The sequence below is a fragment of the Chiloscyllium punctatum genome, chromosome 4 (assembly GCF_047496795.1).
Source record: "Chiloscyllium punctatum isolate Juve2018m chromosome 4, sChiPun1.3, whole genome shotgun sequence".
Classification (NCBI taxonomy): Eukaryota; Metazoa; Chordata; class Chondrichthyes; order Orectolobiformes; family Hemiscylliidae; genus Chiloscyllium; species Chiloscyllium punctatum.
Window position 1 is genome coordinate 83,537,848 of NC_092742.1, and position 24,691 is coordinate 83,562,538.

Below are 24,691 nucleotides of genomic sequence, written 5' to 3' on the forward strand. Positions count from 1 at the left end.
AGTAAACTAGTCCCATTTGCTTGAGTTTGGCCCATAACCCTCTTAAACCTTTCCTGTTCATTACCTGTCCACATGCCTTTTAACTGTACCTGGATCGATCATTTCCTCTGGCAGTTCATTCGGGCCACCCTCTGTGTGAAGAAGTTGCCCCTCAGATCCCTTTGTAAAATTTTTCTCCTCTCACCTTAAAAATATGCCCCCTAGTTTTGCACTCTCCCACCCTTGGGAAAAGGCATTTGCTGTTTATCTCAGCTATGCTCCTCATGACTTTTTCAGCCTCCTACATTCCAGTGAAAACGTCCCAGCCTCTCCCTATAACTCAAGGCTTCCGTTACCAGCAACATCCTGGTAAATCTTTTCTGAACCCTCTCCAATTTTTGTGTTTCATGCAAGCTTCTCTTCTATGTGTTACATTGCCTACTATCACCTTGTCATCTCTAGAATCTACTGTCCTATCTGTCTCTGAGAGAAAACAACATTTACCCAAACTCTTTGGATTGTTTTTCTTCCCATTGCTCTGGCACCACTTAATCTTGAAATGATTGTTTCCAATACAATTTTAAGTTGTTTCTCTGCCTAATCAAGTTGGCCTTCTCTCAGAATTTCGAAACCTTGCTCATCATTTATCTTTGTTCTTTTCCATAATTGTGCTAAGTATAACTAAATTACACTAACTACAACAAAAGTACTCCCCCATTGATAGTCCTTTCACCTGCTCAGCTCCATTGCCTGAAACTAAATCTTCCACCAGTCCCCATTCCACCTACATCTTGTTCATTTTGTCACATAGTGACCTTAAAAAAAAAAGTTACCTTGAATGTAGTCAGCAATTACATGCTCTCTGTATCTTCTAACCTCACTGCATCTCAGCTATTAAGGTAATTGAATTCCCCCACTATTACTGTTCTGCTCTTGCATTTTTCAAGAGTTTCCTTACAGATTTGATCTTCTTTCTTCATCACTTTTGTGATTAGGTGAAGAGGTGTGAATTCACTCACATCTTTTCAGCCGTGAACAAAGATGCATCCTTTTTAGTGTGACGTTGTACTCTTTCAATTAAAACGTTAACTATGTTCCACTGATCAGAGTGGAGCCAATTATAAGGTTGAGTGAAAGAAAGCAATTTTATTATCTGATATTGCTGAGGGGGAGAAAGTAAAGGTGCAATGTCAAGTATGCATGTGATGATGCAAGTAGAAAGTTACAAAGGTTTAGTTTCCAGTCCAGAACCAGGTGAAAGGAACATACAATTTAAAGTCAGTGGGATGGCATCGAGCTGTAAGATTTTAATCTGAGATCACAGTTATTATTTTGTATTATAGTCAATGTTACAGTTCTTCTTTTGAGTTCTATGTTCTGATGTTTCTTTGTGATCTGTCTTATCACTTCTCTGTTTTCCTTGTTGACTCACAGAGCTTTTTGCACCTTCAGTTCTACAGTCACTAATTAATCTCTTTTCAGCTGGAACTGGCACCTTGTAATATAAGCTTGTTTTATGTATTCACTCTCCGCAAGCTGCGTTTACTTTGATTTGCTAATTTCAAATGATGTTCCATCTCCAATGCGCCAGTTCCCATAAAGTTGTTCATCAAAGTAGATGATTTGTCACACCTGCCTGAGTTCATTGGTTTTGGTGCCTTTTGATAAAATCCCAATTTCATTTTAGACCGGCTTCGTTTTATTCATTTTGTGATAAAGCGGCCTCTTACAGCTAAAACATTATCTCTCCACAGATGCTGCAGGCATACTGAGTTCCTCCAGCAACTTCTGTTTCCATCTGTTTCCGTTTCAGACCTCCAGCATCTGCACTACTTTGCTTTTATTTCTACATTCCATGTTGATTTTTGTGAACTTTGTCTATCGTGTGGTCAGGTAATTGCTGTAGCCCATTTGTCAGTGTTTTTTGTTTCTTTTTAAAACCATTTCACTCTGTGAAAATCCCAAGGAGTAAAATCAAACTATGAAATTCTGAAATCAACAATCTATATTTTATCAACATTGAGATAGTCAAACTGTTTGGAGGTCTGTAGTGTGTACCCAGCACGGCCATTCCCCCTTCATTTTGTTCCATGGTTTACAGGATCAAACGAGCTAAGACATTTAATGTATCACCCTTTGTCACAGCCATAATTGTTTCTTCAATCAACGTTGTCATCCTATCTCCATCTTTACCCCGCGCTCTCTTTTCTCTAAAAACCCTGTTAAGTAGGCGCATTAAGTTGCATTCCGGTTCCTTTTCTACATGATCTTTCTGATGTAGCTTAAAATTTATACTCCCAAGCCCCTCCTTTCATGAGACTCATTTTTGTCTATTTTCCAATCTCTGTGCAGCTTTCTAAAGCCCCTCTCTAGTTTTCGATACCTGCCCCGCTTTTCTCCCTCCTGTATTTGTGGCCCTGCTTGGGATTTTCATCGACTGAAATGGTTTTGAAAAGAAACAAAAACACTGACAAATGCTGAGGGGCACCTACCGTCCTGATCGATTCCCAATTTCACCTGAACTGGTCCCAATGCCTGAAGAATCTAAAGGCTTCCCTCCTGCACATTCTCCAGCTCCATAGTTAGTTTTCTCCTTCCATCTCTCTGCTCGCTCATGGAGGGCACCAGGCACATGGTCCTCCTAAACTACACTTCTTCTGAATGCCAGGCACCCAGACCCTCTGCAGCTGCAAACTCTCAAGATGTGGGATGATCACTCGTAATAGGGTGTGCCCTTCATTGTCTGAGGTGCCCTGCCATTCTTTTTATGTTAAGTCAAAATACTCAATGTATATATTGGTTTATTTGTTAGTTAACTACCTGTATTCCTCAAGTAGAGTTGCCTCTTTAGTTAACTAATTATAGTCCTCAATCAATTAGGTGACCTAAAAGTAGGTACAGATGATGTGAAACTTATACAAGTTTATTGTGACTTTGGTGGTAATCTATTCATGATGTCCACATATCGAGTGTGATGGACAGAAGTTTAGCTCGAGTCAGTAATAAGTAGTACCTTGAACAACCTCTGGGGTGATCATAGTTTTTAAGGAAGAAGGTCATTGAACTCATGTCAGGGTGGCATGGTGGCTCAGTGGTTAGCACTGTTATCACAGCATCAGGGACCTGGGTTTGATTCCAGCCTCTGGCGACTGTCTGTGTGGAATTTGCACATTCTCCCCATGTCTGCGTGGGTTTGCTGCAGGTGCTCTGGTTTTCCCCCCCTCAACCCAAAGATATGCAGATGAGGTGGATTGGCCATGCTAAATTGCCCATAGTGTTCAGGGATGTGTGTAGGTTAGGTGCACTAGTCAGGGGTAAATGTAGAGTAATAGGTAGGGGAATGGATCTGGGTGGGTTACTGTTCGGAGGGTCAGTGTGGACTTGTTGGGCCAACTGGCCTGTTTCCACACTGCAGGTGTGGAATCTATGATTCTGTCTGTACATGCAGTGCCTAATGAGTTTCGCATAGTTATCACAAATATAAGGGAGCTTATTATTTGTCGCAACAATTTGTTGTGAGTTACGAATGTTGTGTATATTAATGTGAAATAAAGGTATTCCCTTTACTATTTTAGCGCTTTAAGTTTGAGGCCAAGGTATGTTTTAATCACCTGTTGTGCCCAATATGCTGAATGAGTGTTGACCTGAGCATGACATTGAACAGATCTGTAAGTGATAAAGCAGACAAAAATCTCTCCATTATGAGACAATTGATGGAATGGGAAATATCCACTTAGCTTCCCCTCACTACCTTTCACAGCAGTGTTCCTATCCTATTGTAGTGGGATTTCCCAATATTTTGTAATGTTGAGACGCTGCCATTGTGAGTCCATCCTTTCATGATGCCTGACAAACAGTTTTGGGGATACGATATTCTCCACAGTGGCTTCTTGCTTTGAGTTCAACTGTGTAGACAGTTACATTTTGTTTCCCATTTATTTTAAGCATTGATTCTGTCAATGTTCTACAACTAATATTAATTATCCAGATAATTCAACTGTGTATCTAAGGCAGATTAATGTCCTTGTGTTTAACACAAATTGTATCGAGTGTTATACTGTAAAGTGAGTATTTTGCACCTTTGTTTGTTATCTTTTATGGTGTAGACTGGTATGGAAGATCATGTACTGTATATACTTGTCGACCCCTTATTGTTGGCCAAACGATTCTTGTATTTTCCATGTACCTTGTGTAAAAGTTGATCCTACTATATTGCATTATAAACCTCTTACAAAGGAAACTACACGTTCCTATTAACCCACTTAAACAAAATCGCATTCATTCATACTGGTAACTCTACTCATCACTCTTTGTTTATTATATTGCGTCTCATCTTTGGATTGTGGGAGGAAACCGGAGCACCCGGAGGAAACCCGCACAGACACGGAGAGAATGTGTGAACTCATCACAGACAATCGCCCAAAGCAGGAATCGAACCTGGATCCCTGGCGCTGTGAGGCAGCAGTGCTAACCACTGAGCCACCGTGCCACCAAACTTTGTTCACTATACATCCAAAAGTCAATATCTTTAAAAAGTAAATCATTTTAATTGTGCCATTATATCTGAATAAAAGTGAGATATATTAACTGCAAATATCTTTAATTCTTTGACAAATATTGCTGAGGTTCCTTACATACGAGAGTAAATGGGAGGGAAAAGGAAGAATTTGGCAGGAAAGTTCAACACGCTTACACATTCAGAATTTAATAAATGTTTCATTTTAAGTGTGCCATTATACCAGGCCATGACGATGTTGAACAGTGTGATTTTGCAGGATTTCACTGAATCTTTGACATGTTAAATTTTTGTACCAGTATATATAAATAAAATTTACTACCAATAATTCGTTCTTGTTTCCCTTGCTTTGATCTGGTAATTCCCTTTACCGTAATTCATTGTGTTGTTCTTCTTTACTTGGGATTAGTTGAGTGATCAAATCGACTTCTGCTAATAATACGGTATTTTGAGCTGCAGGATGAATTTCAGCCCCTCAAAACTCGGGCCTGTATAATAATCGAACCTATAAATTGAACTTTTAAAAATTGTCTGAAGAATTCGACTTTTACACGAGAATATGCAGTATTTTAGGACTGAGGCTGATGGATGGTTTCAGGCAGCCTTTTTTAATTTGCTCATGGGATGTGGGTGTTAACGAGCACAGCAACCTCTGCCATAATTGCCTTTGCAAAGGTAGTGATGAGCTGCTACCTTGAAATGCTACTGTCCATCTTGTATGTACCTACATTACTGTTGGGAAACACATTTCAGTCTCAAGGCCCAGTGGTAGTATATACAGTTCCAGTTCAAGATCATGTGTAGCTTCGAGGGCAACTTTCGTGTGGTGATGTTTCAGTGCATCTGTTGCCCTTGTCCTTTTAGATAGGAGAGATCATTGGTTTGGTGGGTGCTACTGATGCAGTCTTGGTGAGTTGTTGCAGTGCATCCTGTAGATGGCACACAGTAGTCAACGTGTGCTTTAGTGGAGGGAGAAAATAATGAAGAAAGGCTGCTTTATCCTGAATGGTGTCAAGCTGGAGGGGTGCAAGTGAGTAAAGTATTCCATCACAGTCCTGTCTTGTGACCTATGTATGGTGGACAGACTTTGGGGAGTCAGGCTGTGAGTTATATGCTTACAGAATCCCCAGTCCTTGACATGCTCTTGCATCCATAGTATTTATGTGACTAGTCCAATTTCTTGTCTTTATGTACTGTATCAGTATTTGATGGAGTGTAAATGATACAGAATATTGTGTTGATTGCCAGAAATTTGCACATTGCTAAAAAAAGACTGTTTGACTTTCAGCTTGGTGTGGGAAAATGGGGATGTTTGTGCTTCTCTATAATTACACTGTTTCGTGACCTAGTAACTTCAGGTGATCAATTTGTACAACTGTGCCCATGCTCAAAACTGTTTTTCTAGGGTATACTAACATGGAATACAATTCACTTTACAAGTTTAATTTGAAATGCTGTTCTTTTATCTCAATTCTTATTTATTTTCCGTCATTTTCCTCCGTGACGTGTGTAGCTTGAAAGCCATTTGCAGGGGATTGAAATCTGTAAATGTCACCAAAAGGAAATGAGAATTAAGCCAGCACCGAAGGAAGTCACTTTGCCCATGGTGTGTCAACCATTTAAAAGAGCCATTCATTCCTATTTTAAAAGAGAATACATCTTTCAGGCAGCAAATTTCAGGTCGTAGAAGCTCCTATGTTTTTTTCAAAGTTGTCTTTCTCTGTTGGTACCCCTCACTTTGCTAGTTATCTTAAATCTGTGTTCTATGATTGCTGACCTCCTTGAGAATAGAAACTGTCTTACTCTGTGTCATCAAAATCCCTTCTTCAGTTTGAATGACCCTGTGAAGTTTCCCCAAAATCGTCACTGCCCTAAAGATAACCACCCTAACTTCTCTAGTCTCTCTCCATCACTGAAGCCTTATTTTGCAAACACATTAACATGAGCTCTCAGACTCCCCCATAGTATTTGTGTATTATTTAAGTTAGCAAAGTAAATTCTTTTATTTTTTGTTCCACAGCTGCTTATTACTGGTGGTTCCTTTGGCCTTCGTGAATTTACACAAGTTCGCTATGATGTTCAAAAAGTGAAGAGGAAGGTGAGCAATAAAAGGTCCTCTATTTCAAAGCCTTTAACTGCTGCAACGCATAATAATCTGAGGCTTGCTTATTGATCAGCATTACTATCTGAAACTGTATGCAACTCTGCAATTGCACTATTAAATCCGTAACATTGTAAACTAGCAAATGAAAATAATCTTTGAAGCAGTGTGATGCATTCTATCAGAAAGGCTGAATAAGCTAGAAATGTCCTCTTCCTCCTAATTTTGAGAGGCTGCACACTTTTTGGTAGTTATATAATGAAGTGGAGCTTGTAGGTATGTTACCAAGGATCTTTTGATGCAATGGTCATGTCTCACCTCTGGGTTATAAAGTACAACTTCAGCCCACATCTCTGAGCATAAAAGTTTTGGAAGTGTGTCATAACACATCCATAAAGATTGACTTTGTTTTTTTAAAAACATGCCTTATATATATTCCTTTGCAATTTCTTCCTATGTGTTCTGAAGCTATCGATACTCTTGTGGTTCATCTAGGTTGCTGTTCATGAAGTGTGAGCACTGGACTGTCAAAGGCTATTGATCTGCAAAAGGAATTACAGCTGTACTTCATACGCCATTTGTTGTCTGTTCACATGAATTATGTGTTTGGAGGCTGAATTTTCCTGCCAAAGACCCAGATTCCTTGGTAGCGGCATCAAAGCTGTCTGTTTTAAGTTTTTTTTATAGTTTGTTCATTTTGCTTGTAAAAGGAAAAAGGGCCTTTTACTAATTTGCATTTTATTTTGTTTATGGATGAGTATGGGTGAGTAATAGTTTGGACAGGTTTATGCTCTTTGCAGTTGCCTGATGAGGAGCAGAGTAGGTTCTTTTCTCAAAGCAGTATAGCTCATTATTTTCTTCCCATTGCATTTACAGCGAAGGCTTTGAAAGATTTTGGAAGAAGGAATGAGAGAAGCTACTTAATATCATCTTTTAGTGGAAGTAACTAGGGTTAGGCGCCATCTTAGAAATTCAAGTATACTAATAACTCCAAAATAGATCTTTAAATTTAGTTCTCCTTCATCAGATTTTAAAGTTAATTTTGTATCTTGACTTCCAATTTGTTTTGAGAAAGCATGTAATTTTTACAGATTGCACATTCTGCTTTTAGGCAAAAAGCTATGTTTGTTCGCTGATACTGAAGCACATTTCAGAGGGTGCTTTTGAAAATTAGGTAATTCACCTTCTTGAACTCTAAACTGATCTCCAATCGTGGAAGGAGCAGATACCAGCTGAAAGTCATTGTGTCACAGTATTTGTGATCCTTTCAATTGCTGACCGGTTCAGAATGCTTGTACATAATGCCAGCAATGTGATCTGGCTCACCTGCACTAGGATGCCTGGCTATTCTTGTGACCCCTAAAGATTGCTACCCATTGACTGATGTTCTTCTTTCTGAATATCTCCTGAAATCTAGTAATTTAATGCATTTTTGTTTCAGAGTTTGTTTTATATACCTGCCGGGTGTGGGGAGGGGTGTCGGGGGTAGTATTGTATTGCACCAAGGTAATATTTCTGTTCCCTACGTCAGCCAGCTTGTAGACATTTTTATGACAATGCTGACTTAGTATCAATGTTTGCCAAATGTGTTCAGTTTTATGTTATGCATTATTCCTCTCGGAAATGTGATGGCATTTGCTTTTTAGTAACGCTCATCTCGGCTGACTGGGTTGGAAAATTTAACTAAAGGCATAAGTTGTTCTATTTCAGGTTTTTTTCCAAAATCCCATCAGATTTCAAAACCCGTACCATTATTTGTAGATTTTCTTCACTTTTTGTAGCATTTCATTCACATCCTGAGGGTAAACATTTGGGCTCTCGTGCGATTGATCTGCTTTAATGAAAGTGTTAGTGTGTTCCAGGTGCATTCGTGTGTTGCCATTGGGAATAGTTATATCCTTGAGACATTTTGACAGAAATATTATTTGAGTATAATTCCAATATATTTCAATTGTTATGCATTTGATTTTTTGTTAGAACAGTGCAGAGCAGAAACCAGAGTGTTACTTGGGCCTTGTGTAACTTTTTCTTGTCACTCCCTTAGGTTTCATACTGCCGGCATAAAAATGAGGATTGTTTCAGTCAGTGGTTTGGTGTGTTCTGTTTCCCCTCTATATTCTCTTCAAAATCTCATTTTGTTACGCATTGGATATCTTATAGCCTGTTAGTAGACTTTGCACTGAGGCTGCCCTGACAATTGCAACACCTCATATGAACTTTGAAGATGCCTTCTCATACTCAAAACATTGCATTCAAACAGTTGAACCTTGATTACCTACAGTGTGGAAGCAGGCCCTTCGGCCCAACAAATCCACACCGATCCTCTGAAGCGAAACCCCCGCGCTATATTTACCCCTGACTAATCCACCTAACATTATGGGCACCTAACCTGCACATCTTTGGACTGTGGGTGGAAACCGGAGCACCCAGAGGAAACCCACGCAGACATGGGGAGAATGTGCAAACTCCACACAGACAGTTGCCCGAGGCAGGAATTGAACCCAGGTCCCTGGCGCTGTGAGGCAGCAGTGCTAACCATTGAACCACCATGCTGCCCACTAATCAACAGGTGAATGTTGTAATTGGTGAATTGGCTACCCAATACAACAGGAAAAGCTAAGTTGGGGAATTTAATGTATTTCATTGCACTGGAAATAGTGGCTCCTTCATTTTTAGTCTTTAAAGGGTTAACATTTTTATCAACCACTTTAATAGCTTGCTGTAATCACCTTGCAGGTTTATTAGCTCGGTTGGCGAAATGGCCAGAGTGTAGAGTAATGCCAACAACATCAGTTCAAGTCTCATATCAACTGAATACGTTCTTGAGGGCATCTTTGCCTTGTCCCATAATGATACCTTGGTCATGATTAGCAACGCTAAGACAGCAGAAACACCACATGAAGAGAAAAATCGCTTTCTGCGTTCATTTGGGTCTTTAAATAAATTGTGATTTTTGTTCCATCATTCTAAGTTTTGTTTTTACAAAATGCTCACCGTGACAAGTTCAGGACTGCTGTTTTGTCTCTCACGTGCTCAAGCTGATTTCCAAACCTTGATGTTGAGTGAGCATGTGCATGGTTAATCAGGTCAGTCCTACTTGGCTTTATTATTTATTCTGAACTGTCCAATTGCAGAGATTTTATGGAGTTAAAAATAAGTGATAGCATTGACATGCAAGTCCTCATTTGCACTCGTCTGTTATTTGTAATGCTCAAAACTGCAATCTGGTGCTGCAAAAGAACCAAGCACAAAATGCAAAGTTTTCAGATAATTCGAAGCACTTTGAGTCAGCAGCAGATGGCTCATTGGCAAGATTTAAAACACAGATGTGGTAGAACAGCTGGAACAGAGAAATCTTTTTTAATGGCATTTTGCTGGTGGGGTGGGGAGGCTCTGCTGCAAGGCTGTTTAGAAGAAGTAGAAGAGTTTTTTTTCCCAACAAACTCAGTGCTGTGATATTGTGGGTCTGCTAGTTTCCCTGTCACACAGTATTCCATTATTGATCTAAAATAATTTGATAGATGATTTAAAAAGAAAAGACCCAGAGGCAACTGAAAAGGCATCTACCTTGCAGAATTAGCTGTAGTTGATACTGAGTAGCCAAACTTCTAAAAGATATGATCTGAGACGGGTACAGCTGAGAACAAAAGTGAGTCAAACAGTCAGGGAAGGCAGGGACAAGGTGGGACTAATAAATTAAACTGCATTTATTTCAATACAAGGGGCCTAACAGGGAAGGCAGATTAACTCAGGGCATGGTTAGGAACATGGGACTGGGACATCATAGCAATTATGGAAACATGGCTCAGGGATGGGCAGGACTGGCAGCTTAATGCTCCAGGATACAAATGCTACAGGAAGGATAGAAAGGGAGGCAAGAGAGGAGGCGGGGGGGATGGCATTTTTGATAAGGGATAGCATTACAGCTGTGCTGAGGGAGGATATTCCCGGAAATACATCCAAGGAAGTTATTTGGGTGGAACTGGGATAAGAAAGGGATTAATTCCTTATTAGGATTGTATTATAGACCCCCAAATAGTCAGAGGGAAATTGAGAAACAAACTTGTAAGGAGATCTCAGCTATCTGTAAGAATAATAGGACTGCCATAGTGTTAAAAGTTTAGATGGAGAGGAATTTCTTAAGTGTGTACAAGACAATTTTCTGATTCAGTATGTGGATGTAGCTACTATAGAAGGTGCCAAACTTGACCTACTCTTGGGAACTAAGGCAGGGCAGGTGACTGAGGTGTCAGTGAGGGAGCACTTTGGGGCCAGCGACTATAATTCTATTCGTTTTAAAATAGTGATGGAAAAGGATAGACCAGATCTAAAAGTTGAAGTTCTAAGTTGGAGAAAGGCCAATTTTGACAGTATAAGGTAAGAACTTTCGAAAGCTGATTGGAGGCAGATGTTTGCAGGTAAAGGGATGGCTAGAAAATGGGAAGCCTTCAGAAATGAGATAACAAGAATCCAGAGAAAGTATATTCCTGTCAGGGTGAAAGGGAAGGCTGGTAGGTATAGGGAATGCTGGATGACTAAAGAAATTGAGGGTTTGGTTACGAAAAAGAAGGAAGTATATGTCAGGTATAGATAGGATAGATTGAGTGAATCCTTAGAGTATAAAGAAAGTAGGAGTATACTTAAGAGGGAAACCAGGAGGGCAAAATGGGGACGTGAGATAGCTTTGGCAAATAGAATTAAGGAGAATCCAAAGGGTTTTTACAAATATATTAAGGACAAAAGGGTAACTAAGGAGCGAATAGGGCCCCTCAAAGATCAGCAAGGCGGCCTTTGTGTGGAGCCACAGAAAATGGGGGAGATACTAAATGAATATTTTGCATCAGTATTTACTGTGGAAAAGGATATGTCATGTTGCGGCTGTACAGGACATTGGTTAGGCCACTGTTGGAATATTGCGTGCAATTCTGATCTCCTTTTGAAAGGGTTCAGAAAAGATTTACAAGGATGTTGCCAGGGCTGGAGGATCTGAGCTACAGGGAGAGGCTGAACAGGCTGGGGCTGTTTTCCCTGGAGCATCGGAGGCTGAGGGGTGACCTTATAGAGGTTTACAAAATTATGAGGGGCATGGATAGGATAAATAGGCAAAGTCTTTTCCCTGGGGTCGGGGAGTCCAGAACTAGAGGGCATAGGTTTAGGGTGAGAGGGGCAAGATATAATAGAGACCTAAGGGGCAACGTTTTCATGCAGAGCGTGGTACGTGTATGGAATGAGCTGCCAGAGGATGTGGTGGAGCCTGATACAACTGCAACATTTAAGAGGCATTTGGACAGGTATATGATTAGGAAGGGTTTGGAGGGATATGGGCTGGGTGCTGGCAGGTGGGACTAGATTGGGTTGGGATATCTGGTCGGCATGGATGGGTTGGACCGAAGGGTCTGTTTCCGTGCTGTACATCTCTATGACTCTATATGTGTTAATAAATGAGATTACTTAATCTTGTCTCATTCATTGATTCAGCAACCTTGGTTTCCCAAGCCGTTGTTTATTATGGATTAGAATTTCTGCATTCAGGTTTGAAATGATATAAGCTTTCTAATTCTACTTGCAATGCATACCAATGTCTGGTCACTATTTTGTTTGGATAACATCTGCTGTAGCTTACTGAAGCATTTCGCTATTCTTTTAAACCTGCAACCCTACTAGCTCTAGCTATATTGTGCACGAAATGTACATACATTTTTGGTGTTGCTCACTGTAAGTCAGATGATGCACACTCTCACGTTGAATCGTTATCCCATGCTGTCTGCTGCCATGGTAAAGATGGTTGGGCCACAAATTTAAGGAAGAAAATAATGGAAGAAGTCAGTTTAATCATTCTTCAAGATGTATATGTTTGGCTCTAACTTCTTCCTTGTGAAAGGTGAGCTTAGTCAGGACTGACTGAAGAGCAGGGAAGTTGAGAACATTCTGGAGAATGAAGGACAATAACCAGAATTCATGGTTCATTTTTGAACTGAAAGTAAAAGCTAAGATCCTGCAGTTAGAGTTCAAGACATTAAAGTTAGTGCTACCTGGATTTTTGACAGCACTATATCCTTGTGTGCCCAGGAGCAGTGAGATAAGATAGATTAGTGCGGTTGGTGGAGTAATGCTGAAGGTAGGGTTGTCAGCTCCCAGAAAATTGAGTAGATTTCTGGGCAGGAGGGATCAGTATAAGATGAGAGGGTTTGCACCTCAGAGCTTGGATAAATGCCCTAATGGAGTGCAACTGGAGCTTAGGGGAGGCTTTAAATTAATATGGCACAGGAACGCACCATGTTGAAATAGTACAATGAAGTTAAAAGGCTTGTAGAGGAGTGGAAGGGATGAACAGCATTAAAATGCAGCTTATACATACAAAGATGGTAGAGGTGACTGCAGAGATGCAAGGTTGACTAAGATAAAATAACTTATTAAATTTGTGGTGAATAACATTGGTGAGTTACAAGTGCAAATTAATGTGGTTATAACATATTGGTGATAATAGTGCATTGTCTCAAACTAAGGAATTAAGCATTCCTGCTACAAGATTTGAGGGAAAGAAAGAAGGCACAAGGAGAGTGGGATAAGGGCATTTGTTATTCAGAGATACTAGCAAGTTTTGAGAAGATTTGTAGCTCATGTTGAGGTTCTGGATGTAGGTTTGCTCACTGAGCTGTAAGGTTCAATTTCAGATGTTTCATCAACATACTCAATAACATCTTCAGTGAGCCTCCAGACGAAGCACTGCTGATGATTCATGCTTTCTATTTATATGTTTGGGTTTGTGATGTCATTTCCTGTTTTTTTTCTCAGGGGGTGATAAATGGGGTCCAACTCAATGTCTCTGTTGATAGAGTTCCTGTTGGAATCCCATGCTTTTAGAAATTCTCGTGCGTGTCTCTGTTTGACTTATCCTAGGATGGATGTATTGTCCCATTCGAAGCGGTGTCCTTCCTTATCTGTATATAAGGATACCAGTGAGAGAGAGTCATGTTGTTTTGTGACTAGTTGATGTTCATGTATCCTGTTGGCTAGTTTTCTGTCTGTTTGTCCAATGAAGTGTTTGTTACAGTTCTTGCACGGTATTTTGTTATTTGCATCAAAGATCCTATTACAATGAAGGAAGAGAGGATATACTTCAGGGTCCAAAGACCAGTTCTATATTGCTTAAGTCTAACTAAACAGGTACACATGCAAACAGAAAATACTGGAAAAGCTCAGCAGGTCTGGCAGCACTTGTGGAGAGAAATCAGAGTTAATGTTTTGTCTCCAGTGACCTTTCCTCAGAATGGTCTAGCCAGATCCACTGAGATTTATCCAGCATTTTCTGTTTTTGTTTCTCCTGCATCTGTAGTTCTTTTAGTTTTTATTTAGAATCTGTCTTGCTGCTGCTTGTATACAGTTGGCCAGCAAATAGTGGGAAGCAGAGGAACAGTTTTGCATTTGGCTTTTTCTTAACAGATTTATTGCAGGCTGGTATTTCAATGAAAAATGCGTTCTGCTGTAAAGAGCTACAAATGTGACAGATTGCATTGGATGTAACAAATGGCAATGTTTTACCCTTTTAGCATTTTAGTGGTTTAAAATTAAAGGGAAATGATGTGTGACTGTCTATAAATGGTCATTAGAAGTATCACTTAAAACCAGTGTGTTGTGCAGATATCATACTGCATTTGGTTTGACATCTTATGATCTAAATGTTTATGTGCAGTAAATTTAATCATTTATTCATATGCTGTGCACTGTTGATTTTCTCGAATGCTTTGGTTTCTCTATCCTTCTTGTCTCCCTTCCTCTTCTAAACGTTCAGTTGGTTATTCCAAGGCTAGAGCCTCACAAAGGGACAAGTTTGTCAATAGAGTGATACTTAATTCAGCGCTGGGAAGGGGTGTTGTTTTTGGACAGTCGCTGCCCAGTGAGATATAAATCTGATCCAGTCTGCCTGTTTGAGTTCAGGTAGATGCTGAGGATCTCGAGTCCTGTTCAAAATAGGACAGATCCATTTGAACACTGCTCTCTATAAACTAATACACTCCCACCCCCCAGAACCTGTTGCTTATTTTGAATGGTTGTATAGAACATTGCAGTGCAGTACAGGCCCTTCGGCCATCGATGTTGTGCCGACCTTCATACCAATCTGAAGCCCATCTAACCTACACTATTCCATGTACGTCCACATGCTTGTTCAATGACCACTTAAATGTACTTAAAGTTGGCGAATCTACTACCGTTGCAGGCAAAGCATTCCATACCCTTACTACTCTGAGTAAAGAAACTACCTCTGACATCTGTCATATATCTATCACCCCTCAATTTAAAGCTATGCCCCCTCGTGCTCGCCGTCCCCATACTTGGAAAAAAGGCTCTCCCTGTCCACCCTATCTAACCCTCTGATTATCTTATGTCTCTATTAAGTCACCTCTCAACCTTCTTTTCCCAAGTCCCTCAGCCTTTCCTCAGAAGACCTTCCCTCCATACCAGACAACATCCTAGTAAATCTTCTCTGCACCCTTTCCAAAGCTTCCACATCCTCCTTGTAATGCGGTGACCAGAACTGTACACAATACTCCAAGTGCGGCCGCACCAGAGTTTTGTACAACTGCAGCATAACCTCATGGTTCCGAAATTCGATCCCTCTATTAATAAAAGCTAAAACACTGTGTGCCTTCTTAACAGCCCTGTCAACCTGGGTGGCAACTTTCGAGGATCAGTGTACATGGGCACCGTGATCTCTCTGCTCATCTACACTACCAAGAATCTTACCATTAGCCCAGTACTTGCATTCCAGTTACTCCGACCAAAGTGAGTCATCTCACACTTGTCTGCATTAAACTCCACTTGCCACCTCTCAGCCCAGCTCTGCAGCTTATCTATGTCTCTGTAACCTACAACATCCTTCGTCACCATCCACAACTCCACCGACCTTAGTGTCGTCTGCAAATTTATTAACCCACCCTTCTCCGCCCTCATCCAGGTCATTTATAAAAATGACAAACAGCAGTGGACCCAACACTGACCCTTGCGGTACACCACTAGTAACTGGACTCCAGGATGAACATTTCCCATCAACCACCACCCTCTGTCTTCTTTCAGCAAGCCAATTCCTCCGCATTTTGTACAATAGCCTACTGTGGGGAACCTTATCGAATGCCTTGCTGAAATCCATATACACCACATTAGTCAGTTTACTCTCATCTACCTATTTGGTCACCTTCTCAAAGAGCACAATAAGTTTTGTGAGGCACGGCGTACCCTTCACAAAACCGTGCTGACTATCCCGAATCAAATTATTCTTTTCTAGATGATTATAAATCCTATCTCTTATAACCTTTTCCAACACTTTACCAACAACTGAAGTAAGGCTAACTGGTCTATAATTACCAGGATTGTCTCTACTCCCCTTCTTAAACAGTGGAACCACATTTGCTATCCTCCAGTCTTCTGGCACTATTTCTCTAGACAATGGCGATTTGAAGATCAATGCCAAAGGCTCTGCAATCTCCTCCCTGGCTTCCCAGAGGATCTTGGGATAAATCCCAACTGGCTCAGGGGACTTATCCATTTACACACTGTGCAGGATTTCTAATACCGCTTCCTTGTGAACCTCAATCCCACCTGGTCTAGTAGCCTGTATCTCCATATTCTCCTCGACAACATTGTCATTTTCTAGAGTGAATACTGTCGAAAAATATTCATTTAGTGCCTCCCCTATCTCCTCTGACTCCACACACAACTTCCCACTACTATCCTTGATTGGCCCTAATCTTACCCTTGTCATTCTTTTATTCCTTAAATACCTATAGAAAGCCTTAGGTTTTACCCTGATCCTATCCGCCAACAACTTCTCATATCTCCTTCTGGCTCTTCTGAGCTCTCTCTTTGGGTCTTTCCTGGCTACCTTGTAATCCTCAAGCGCCCTAACTGAGCCTTCACATCTCGTCCTAACACAAGCCGCCACCTTCCTCTTGACGAGAGATTCCACTTTCTTCGTAAACCACGACTCCCGGGCTCTACAGCTTCTTCCCTGCCTGACAGGTGCAAACTTATCTAGGACACACAGGAGCTTTTCCTTGAATAAGCTCCACATTTCTATATAAGAATCATTGAACACCATTTCTTTTGATTGTCATGTCCAAATTATGTATATACTCCAAATAAAATAGAAGCAATAGTTCACTGAAGGAGTTCTATTGACATTTATGGTGTAGCTTCCTGAAGCTTTATTAAGCATTTAGTATAGTTGCATGGTAATCAGCAAAATATGTCATTCCTTCTTTTGGCATGCACATACACCATAGTTTAAATTGTTGCTTGCAGTCACTTTTTACTGCGGAACATAGATATGTTGAATGACCTATTGTTTCATGAATGTGGCATCAATTACAAAGACTGATGACCTTTATCCTGGTCCACATAACTCTTCCATCTTTTCCATTGTTAATATGGCTTTTCTTCCTTCAACTCCAGAAGGTTTTGACAGGAGTATGCTCACATGCATGCCACCACCTGTCTTGCCCATGTGACCACCTTAGCCCAGATGGTTTCAGAAGTGTACTTTCGAGCAGGAGGTATCTCCCATAATTATCCTATCCTCCTCCAGTGCCTATGTCTGTAACGTCCTGGCTTAGCTGGTGCTGGTCAGGAACATGGGCTGTCAGGTTCTCTTCTCCCTTGCCAGTGTTTTTTAATCTTAGCCCAAAGAGATTGGCGATTGTGCCATCACCAATTCTTCTGTTGGAATGAACCAAGACCTGAGCTCCAATCAGTTCGCTTTCCTGTGTGCCAACATGCTGCAACATAGTGTCATTGTGGAGTTAACTGTAAGATCATTTGTGTGCAGTTTGTTTTGAGCAACACCAACCTCCGATCAAAAACGCATATTATTTTTGCAATAACTGTAATCATCATTTTTCGACTTAGGATTTTCCATGCACCAGCACAATCCCTTTTATTCCATCTGCTTCTATTTGTCTCTGTGCATCTGCAGTGCTGCACAATTCCAAGTGCCTTTGTGTACCGCCCTGCCTCTCTCACTTCAAACTCCTGTTTCAGCGTTGTTTCCATTCTAACACTCTGAGCTGTCTTTCAGAATGTGAGCATCACCCACTCATCCTCTACTGCTGCAGCTGTAATAACTGCTAATGTGTAGTGCTTTATGGATATTTTCTAATCAGCCTGTTCGGGATGTTATTGTACCCCTCTGAGCAGGTGGGACTTCTGGCTCAGAGGTCGAGGCGCTATCACTGTGCCGAAAGAGCCCTTAGACCTACTGAGAGAGGGGTGGTGCAGGGCTGGTGCTGCTAATAAGATTGTAGTTATGATTAAATGCAAAACAAGGTATTGAAAGTTTCAAGTAGTTACAGCAGTATAAATGTGAAGGTTAGTAACAAATTGATATGTGGTAATCTGAGTGAGATGCTATCCCACAGAGTTGCGCTCATAGACTGCTTTATCGCATATCAAAAATGTCACATTGAGTTATTGTGCAGACATGCGCACAACTTACATAAGATCCCATAGTGTACAGATGAATGGCAAGTGGATCTGTTTTTTAGTGCGATTTTGAGGCAGGAATATTGACCAATGCAGGGTAAGCTCCCTGGTGTTAAATTGTGCCAGAGTCAATCACCCTCCATTTTAAGCAGGTAAACAGTGTTTGTGCATTCCCTAATGTTGCTTCCTTAGTTATGTTCTGAACTTTTAACTTAGATTCCATGGTAGTGTTGAATCTTTAAACCCATTACCCTCCTGACTCTGAGCTGTGCTTGCTACTAACCAGGCCAAGTTGCCACATAACACCCTTGGCTTTGACTTGTCCTATATAGAATCATGGAGCTGTACAGCATGGAAACAGACCCTTCAGTCCAACTTATCCATACCTACCAGATATCCTAAATTAACGTAGTCCCATTTGGCACCATTTGACCCAGATCCCTGAAATTAAATCAATAGCTATAAACAAATTAGGGTCAGATGCTGTGGAATCTATGTGGGTGAAGTTGAGGAACTGCAAAGGTAAAAACAAAACCATGATGGGAGTTATTTACAGGCCTCCAAACTGGAGCCAGGATTTGGGCCATAAGATTCACCAAGAAATAGGAAAGGCAAGGTTACAGTGATCATGGGGGATTTCAATATGCAGATGGACTGGCAATATCAGGTTGATGGTGGATCACAAGAAAAGGAGTTTGTGGAATGTCTACGGGATGGCTTTTTGAAGCAGCTTGTGGTGGAGCCCACTAGGCAAGAGGCAATTCTGGATTTAGTGTTGTGCAGTAAGGCAGCTTGAAGAGAAGGAACTCTTAGCAGGCAGTGACCATGGTATGATAGAATTTACTCTCTAATTTGAGAGGGAGAAGGTGGAATCAGATGTAACTGATTTACAGTTGAATAAAGGCAAGTACAGAGGCATGAGGGAGGAGCTGACCAAAATTGACTGCGAGTGGAGCCCAGCAGGAAAGATAGTGGATAGCAATGGCAGATGTTTCTGGGATTAATTTTGGAGAGCCAGCAGAGATTCATTCCAAGGAAAAAGAAGCGTGTCAAAGGGTCAATGAGGCAACCGGAGCTGATCAGGGAAGTCCAAGACAGTATAAAAGCAAAAGAGAAAGCATATGATGTGGCGAAGGGCAGTGGGAAGCCTTCAAAGACCAACAGAGGACAACAAAGAAAGAAATAAGGATGAAAATGATTAAATATGAAGGTAAGCTAGCCAGTAATATTGCAAGAGTTTCTTTAGATATATAAAGGGCAAAGTGGACATTGTGCTGCTGGCAAATGATGCTGGAGAAGTGGTAATGGGGAACAAAAAAATGGCTGAGGAACTGAATGAGTACTTGGTGTCAGTTTTCATGGTGCAAGATACAAGCAGTGCCTCAAAAATTCGAGAACGCTGGGGACAGAACTGAGCATGGTGGCCATCACCTAGGAAAACTGAAAGGTCTGAAAGTGGACAAATTGCTTGGAGCAGATGGGCTATGGCATAGAGTCCTGAAGGAGATAGCTGAAAAGATACTGGAGCCTTTAGTAGTGATCTTTCTGGTATCACAGGAGTCAGGGAGGGTGCCAGAGGACTGGAAAATTGTGAATGTAACACCCCATTTAAGAAGAGAGTAAGGCAAAAGATGGCAAATTATAGGTCAATTAGCTTGACCTCAGTCGTTGGTACGATTTTGGAGTCCATTGTGAAGGATGAGATTTCTGAATACTTCCTTATTTTATTCAATTGTAGATCAGTTACATTCCACTTTCTCCCTCCCAAATTACAGAGTAAATTCTATGCATGGTGAAATCGGGCAAAGTCATCAAGGGAAGGTCATACCTGACAAATCGGTTAGAGTTCTTTGAGAAGGTGATGAGCATGTCAGACCAAGGAGAACCAATGGATGTTATCTATCTGGACTTCCAGAAGGCCTTTGATAAGGTGCTGCACAGGAGACTGCTGAGTAAGATAAGGGCCTATGGTGTTAGAGGCAAGGTACTAGCATGGATAGAAGATTGGCTGTCTGGCAGAAGGCAGAGTGTGGGGATAAAAGGGTTCTTCTCAGTATGGAAGCCAGTGACTAGTGGTGTTCAACAAGGATCAGTGTTGGGACCACAACTTTTCACCTTCTACATTAATGCTCTGGATGAAGGAACTGAAGGCATTGTGGCTAAGTTTGCAGATAATACAAAGATAGGTAGCTGGATAGCTACTATTAAGGAAGCGGGAAGGTTGCAGAAAGATTTAGATAGGTTAGCAGAGTGAGCTAGGAAGTGGCAGAATGAAATACAGCGTGGGAAAGTGTGAGGTTGTGCACTTTGGTAGGAAGAATAGAGGCCTGGACTATTTTCTAAATAAGGAAATTCAGAAATCTGGAGTACAAAGGGACTTGGGAGTCCTGGTCCAGGATTCTGTTAAGGTAAGCTTGCAGGTTGAGTTGGTAATTAGGAAGGCAAATACAATGTTCTCATTCATCTTGAGAGGAGTAGAATATAAGAGCAGAGATGTCCTTCTGAGGCTTTATAAGATTCTAGTCAGACCATATTCAGAGCAATTCTGGGCCCCATACCTCAGATGTATTGGCTCTAAAGTGGGTGCAGAGGACGTTCACAAGAATGATCCCAGGAATGAAAGGCTTAACATGAGGAACGTTTGAGGACTCTGGGACTATACTTGATGGAGTTTAGAAGGATGTGAGAGGGGACTGACTGAAACTTTCGGAATACTGAATGGTCTGGACAGAGTGGACATTGGAAAGATGTTTCCATTGGCTGAAGAGGCTAGGACCCAAGGGCACAGCCTTACTGTAAAGGGAAGACCCTATAGAATGGAGATAAAGAGAAACTTCTTTACCACAGAGGGTGAATCTTTAGAATTCATTGCCACAGAAGGCTGTGGAGGCCAGGTCATTGAGCATATTTAAGACAGAGATAGATACGTTTTTGATTGCCAAGGGGATCAAAGGTTATGGGAAGAAAGCACGAAAATGGAGGTGAAAAACCCCTCAGCCATGATTGAATGGTGCAGCAGACCTGATGGGTCTAATGGCCCAATTTCTGCTCCTATGGTCTTATAAACCCTTCCTATTCATCTAGGTGCCTTTTAACTGTTGTAAAGGTACCTGCCTTTTCCACTTTCTCTGGCAGCTCATTCCATACATGTACCACCATCTGTGTGGAGAAAGTTACCCTTTAGGTTCCTTTTAAACCTTAAACCTATGCCCTGTAGTTTTGGACTCCCCCCACCCTGGGGAAAAGAGCTTGTCTATTCACCCTATCCATGCCCCTCATGATTTTATAAACCTCTATCAAGTCACCCCTCAGCCTCTGATGCTCCAGGGAAAACAGACCCAGCCCCTCCTATAGTTCAAAATCTCCAACCCTGGCAACATCCTTGTAAATCTTTTCAAGTTTAATGGTATCCTTCCTAAAGCAAGGAGCCCTGAATTGAACACAGTATTCCAAAAGTGGCCCTACCAACGTCCTGTACGGCTGCAACATGACCTGTCAACTCCTCTGCACTAACCAATAAGGGCAAGCATACCAAATGCCTTTTTTTGTGTTAAGAGTTCAGGTAGCTCATAGAGTTTAGTGTCTCAAGCAAGTGAGAGGCAACTCTCATAATCCGGCAGTGACTGTTCAAGTATCTTTGTAATGACTTTCATTAAAATGCTTTATTACATGGTTTTATTAAGGTTAAATCTAAATCTATCTGAACCAACAGGAAGCTCATGTTTGTACGAGTTTGATTTTAAAAACTCACTTGTGGTTTCATAAAGTTATGAGTTATCATATGAGCAAGTGCAGATAATTCTGATTTATGGCTGTGACGTGGTTTTTGTTTCAAGTGTACAATAATGAGACTGCACATATTCCTGTTTTGAGATTCAAAAGACGTTTGTTAGCATTATCCTCTGGGTCAAACTGAGAGTTATTAATCATTGGAATGGATGTGTTATAAATAACCCTATGATTGTGATATTCCTGTAAAATGTGAAGAATAAGAAACATGGCTGAGGGGAACAAATACGTGAGTAGAGGTATGAAGTTGGTATTTCTTTGTTTCATGTTGTGTTTTGACCTATTTGCATTGTTTAAATGATAAAAGGATAAAAAGGGTTTGTTAGTTAGACATGGAAGAAACCACTTTGTGTGGTGCTCTAGAAAAAGGAGTGATTTTAATCTTGGAGCTGGACTAATTTTGAGTATAATCAAGGAGCCTTTTTTCCAGGTTCGTAAGAATATGGAGCGCTCTTCCTCCAAAATACAATGGTTGCTCAGTTAATTGAAATATTCAAGGTTGTGATGGTAGATTCATGAAATCAGAAATGGAAAGTGCTGGCGAAACTCCTCATCCGTGGTGAGAGGGTCAGAATTAATGTTTCAAGTCCAGTGTGATTCCTGTTCAGAACCCACGATTTGTCCTGGCTAAAGAAGTGGAGTAAAGGCAGGAAATCGAGGTGAGATCCAGACCAGCGGTAATTTGATTAATAGCAGGATACCTTGCAGGGTCTAATTGCTCCACTCCTGATCTTGTGTTCCAAAGCTTTATTCATAAAGAGTAGCTTGTGCGTCACTCAGGTATGAGGCCTTCAGAGCTAATTAGATCTACATCTAAAAATACCAGCACAAATGATGAGCAAATAAACCACCTCCTTGAATGTGTAGTGACAATTAATTTCTTTCTAAAGTTGTAACATTTTTGTTATTTGTGTGCGCAATTATATTCGTAGATAAAAACAAATCATGTAAGTTCTAGTTCACCTACTGATCCTTGGAGAATTTCTGTACATTGTAGAGATATCCTGTGTCAGCCTGCTGAAGTTGCTGATCTAAACCACTGAAGATTTTAACAACACAATTTACAGGTTCTATAAATAAACCTGATGTAGTAAAAGATCTGTGGAGAATTATGGAAACCAATGGGACTGCATTTAGAGGTGTTCAATTTGCTCTCACACTCTCATGTCCCACACACCAGTTAACCAGCTCTCGTTCCCAGCATCAATGTCGGGTACCCAATTGATTGCTTTAGAGTGAGCCATCCAGTGCTTTCTCAGAGAACGTTTCATCTTCAAGCTGCTAGCTCCTCTGTAGTCCCAACAATGCTGCCTGGGAGTTAGGACCATCCATGTGACTACAAGCAGCCCCATCTCACCAAGGAGCCTAGGTCAGCCCAGATTTGGGATCTCATTTTGTAGCAGCAAGGGGCAAGTGTTCTTGAAGAACCGGCATTGAGAAGCCAGAAGAGGGGAAATTACAGACGAACTCCGGGGAAAGGTGTTTTCAGCAGATGTAATGAATCTCAAAGGAGGTTCTGACAAATTTCTTTCACTGTTCTCCCTCCACCCCCCATACCCACCTACACTCCTTTGCCTGACACCAACCCATGCTGCTAAATGCAACCCCAGCTTTCGCCATGATGTGGTGTCCCCCTTGCCATGAAGTAGGACCGGTGGGTGAACTTCTTAAGTGACAACCAATAGGCTTTGAGAGTGAGTTACCGTCCCAAACTTTTCCTGCCTCTGTAAAATTTTGAGGCAGTGCAGGTTGGTAATTCATGGGAATCCACCCCCATCTTTGTCTTCCAAATGCAGCCCATTAAAGAATAGGGCATGCAACACTGGCTTTTCATAGAGCCTTTTTGGGGTAAAAATGTTTGGGGAGCAGATTCGAGAGTAATGAGCCCTGCCCTCTGAAGGCAAGGACCAGAATTGGAACAAACCACATTTCAGAAGATTGCAGGACTAGATGACGTCACAGAGACTGGAAGCGACCAGGTCATGGGAAGATCGAAAATAGCCTGAGCCTTACAAACAAAAGCTAAATGTTGCTTTTAAGATAAAGGACATTCATTTGTTTTTATCCAAAACATAACTATTGATGAAGCAGCATTCCATGGATGCTAGCTGTAGCAACAGAGTTCTGGAAAATCGATCAAGTGGCAAAGGTTTTTCCTCCTCTCCAGCAGCTGCTGCTTTCTACCGGAAAAGTAATAAAAGTGAATCCTGTGGCAAATTTGAGACCAGTTGCCTTTGTCTATCAAAATGAATTGGCTGACTTAAAATCCTGTTTCCCGACATTCAGTATTGCAGTGACCTTTTGTAGTTATTGAAGAGGCATCTAATTACACAATTCATACAATAATAAAACTCAGAGGCCATTCAGCTGATGGCACCCATTCCTTTCTCCTGATTTCTGCCAGCCTAGAAATTATTTTCTCAAAACTTATTTGTTTGAAACTTACTAATGAATTTGTCTTCTTCGCTTTTTTAAAATTCTGAATCATTGTAACTTGTTGCATTTTTAAAACCAGGCTGCCTGTGTTTTTTAACCTCTTCATTGTCCTCTGCTTACTGATCTTACTGCCACTGAAACAATTTCTCTTTATTTACTCAATTCTTCATAATTTTGAACTTTTCTGCTGAACCTCTCTTTTAAGGAGAGAGGTTGAACCTGCACTGCTTTAAGGATGACAACCTCCGCTTATCCAATCTCTCCAGATAACTGAAGTGAGGAAGTAATGAAGATTTTGGAAGGTTTAAAAGTGGACATATTCCCAAATCCGGATGAGTAGTATCCCATGCTGCTGTTGGAGATGAGGGAGGGAATTAAAGAGAATCTGATCCAAA

At 41.0% G+C, this 24,691-nt stretch overlaps 1 protein-coding gene across 1 annotated transcript in view; it reads left to right on the forward strand.

Moving 5' to 3' along the window:
• Positions 1-24,691, forward strand: part of cox16 (cytochrome c oxidase assembly factor COX16) — a 51,144-nt gene that overhangs the window by 11,318 nt on the left and 15,135 nt on the right. Inside the window, exon 2 of the mRNA XM_072569195.1 lies at positions 6,516-6,593. Coding sequence (XP_072425296.1) covers positions 6,516-6,593 — 78 coding nt within the window. The remainder of the gene's footprint in view (positions 1-6,515; positions 6,594-24,691) is intronic.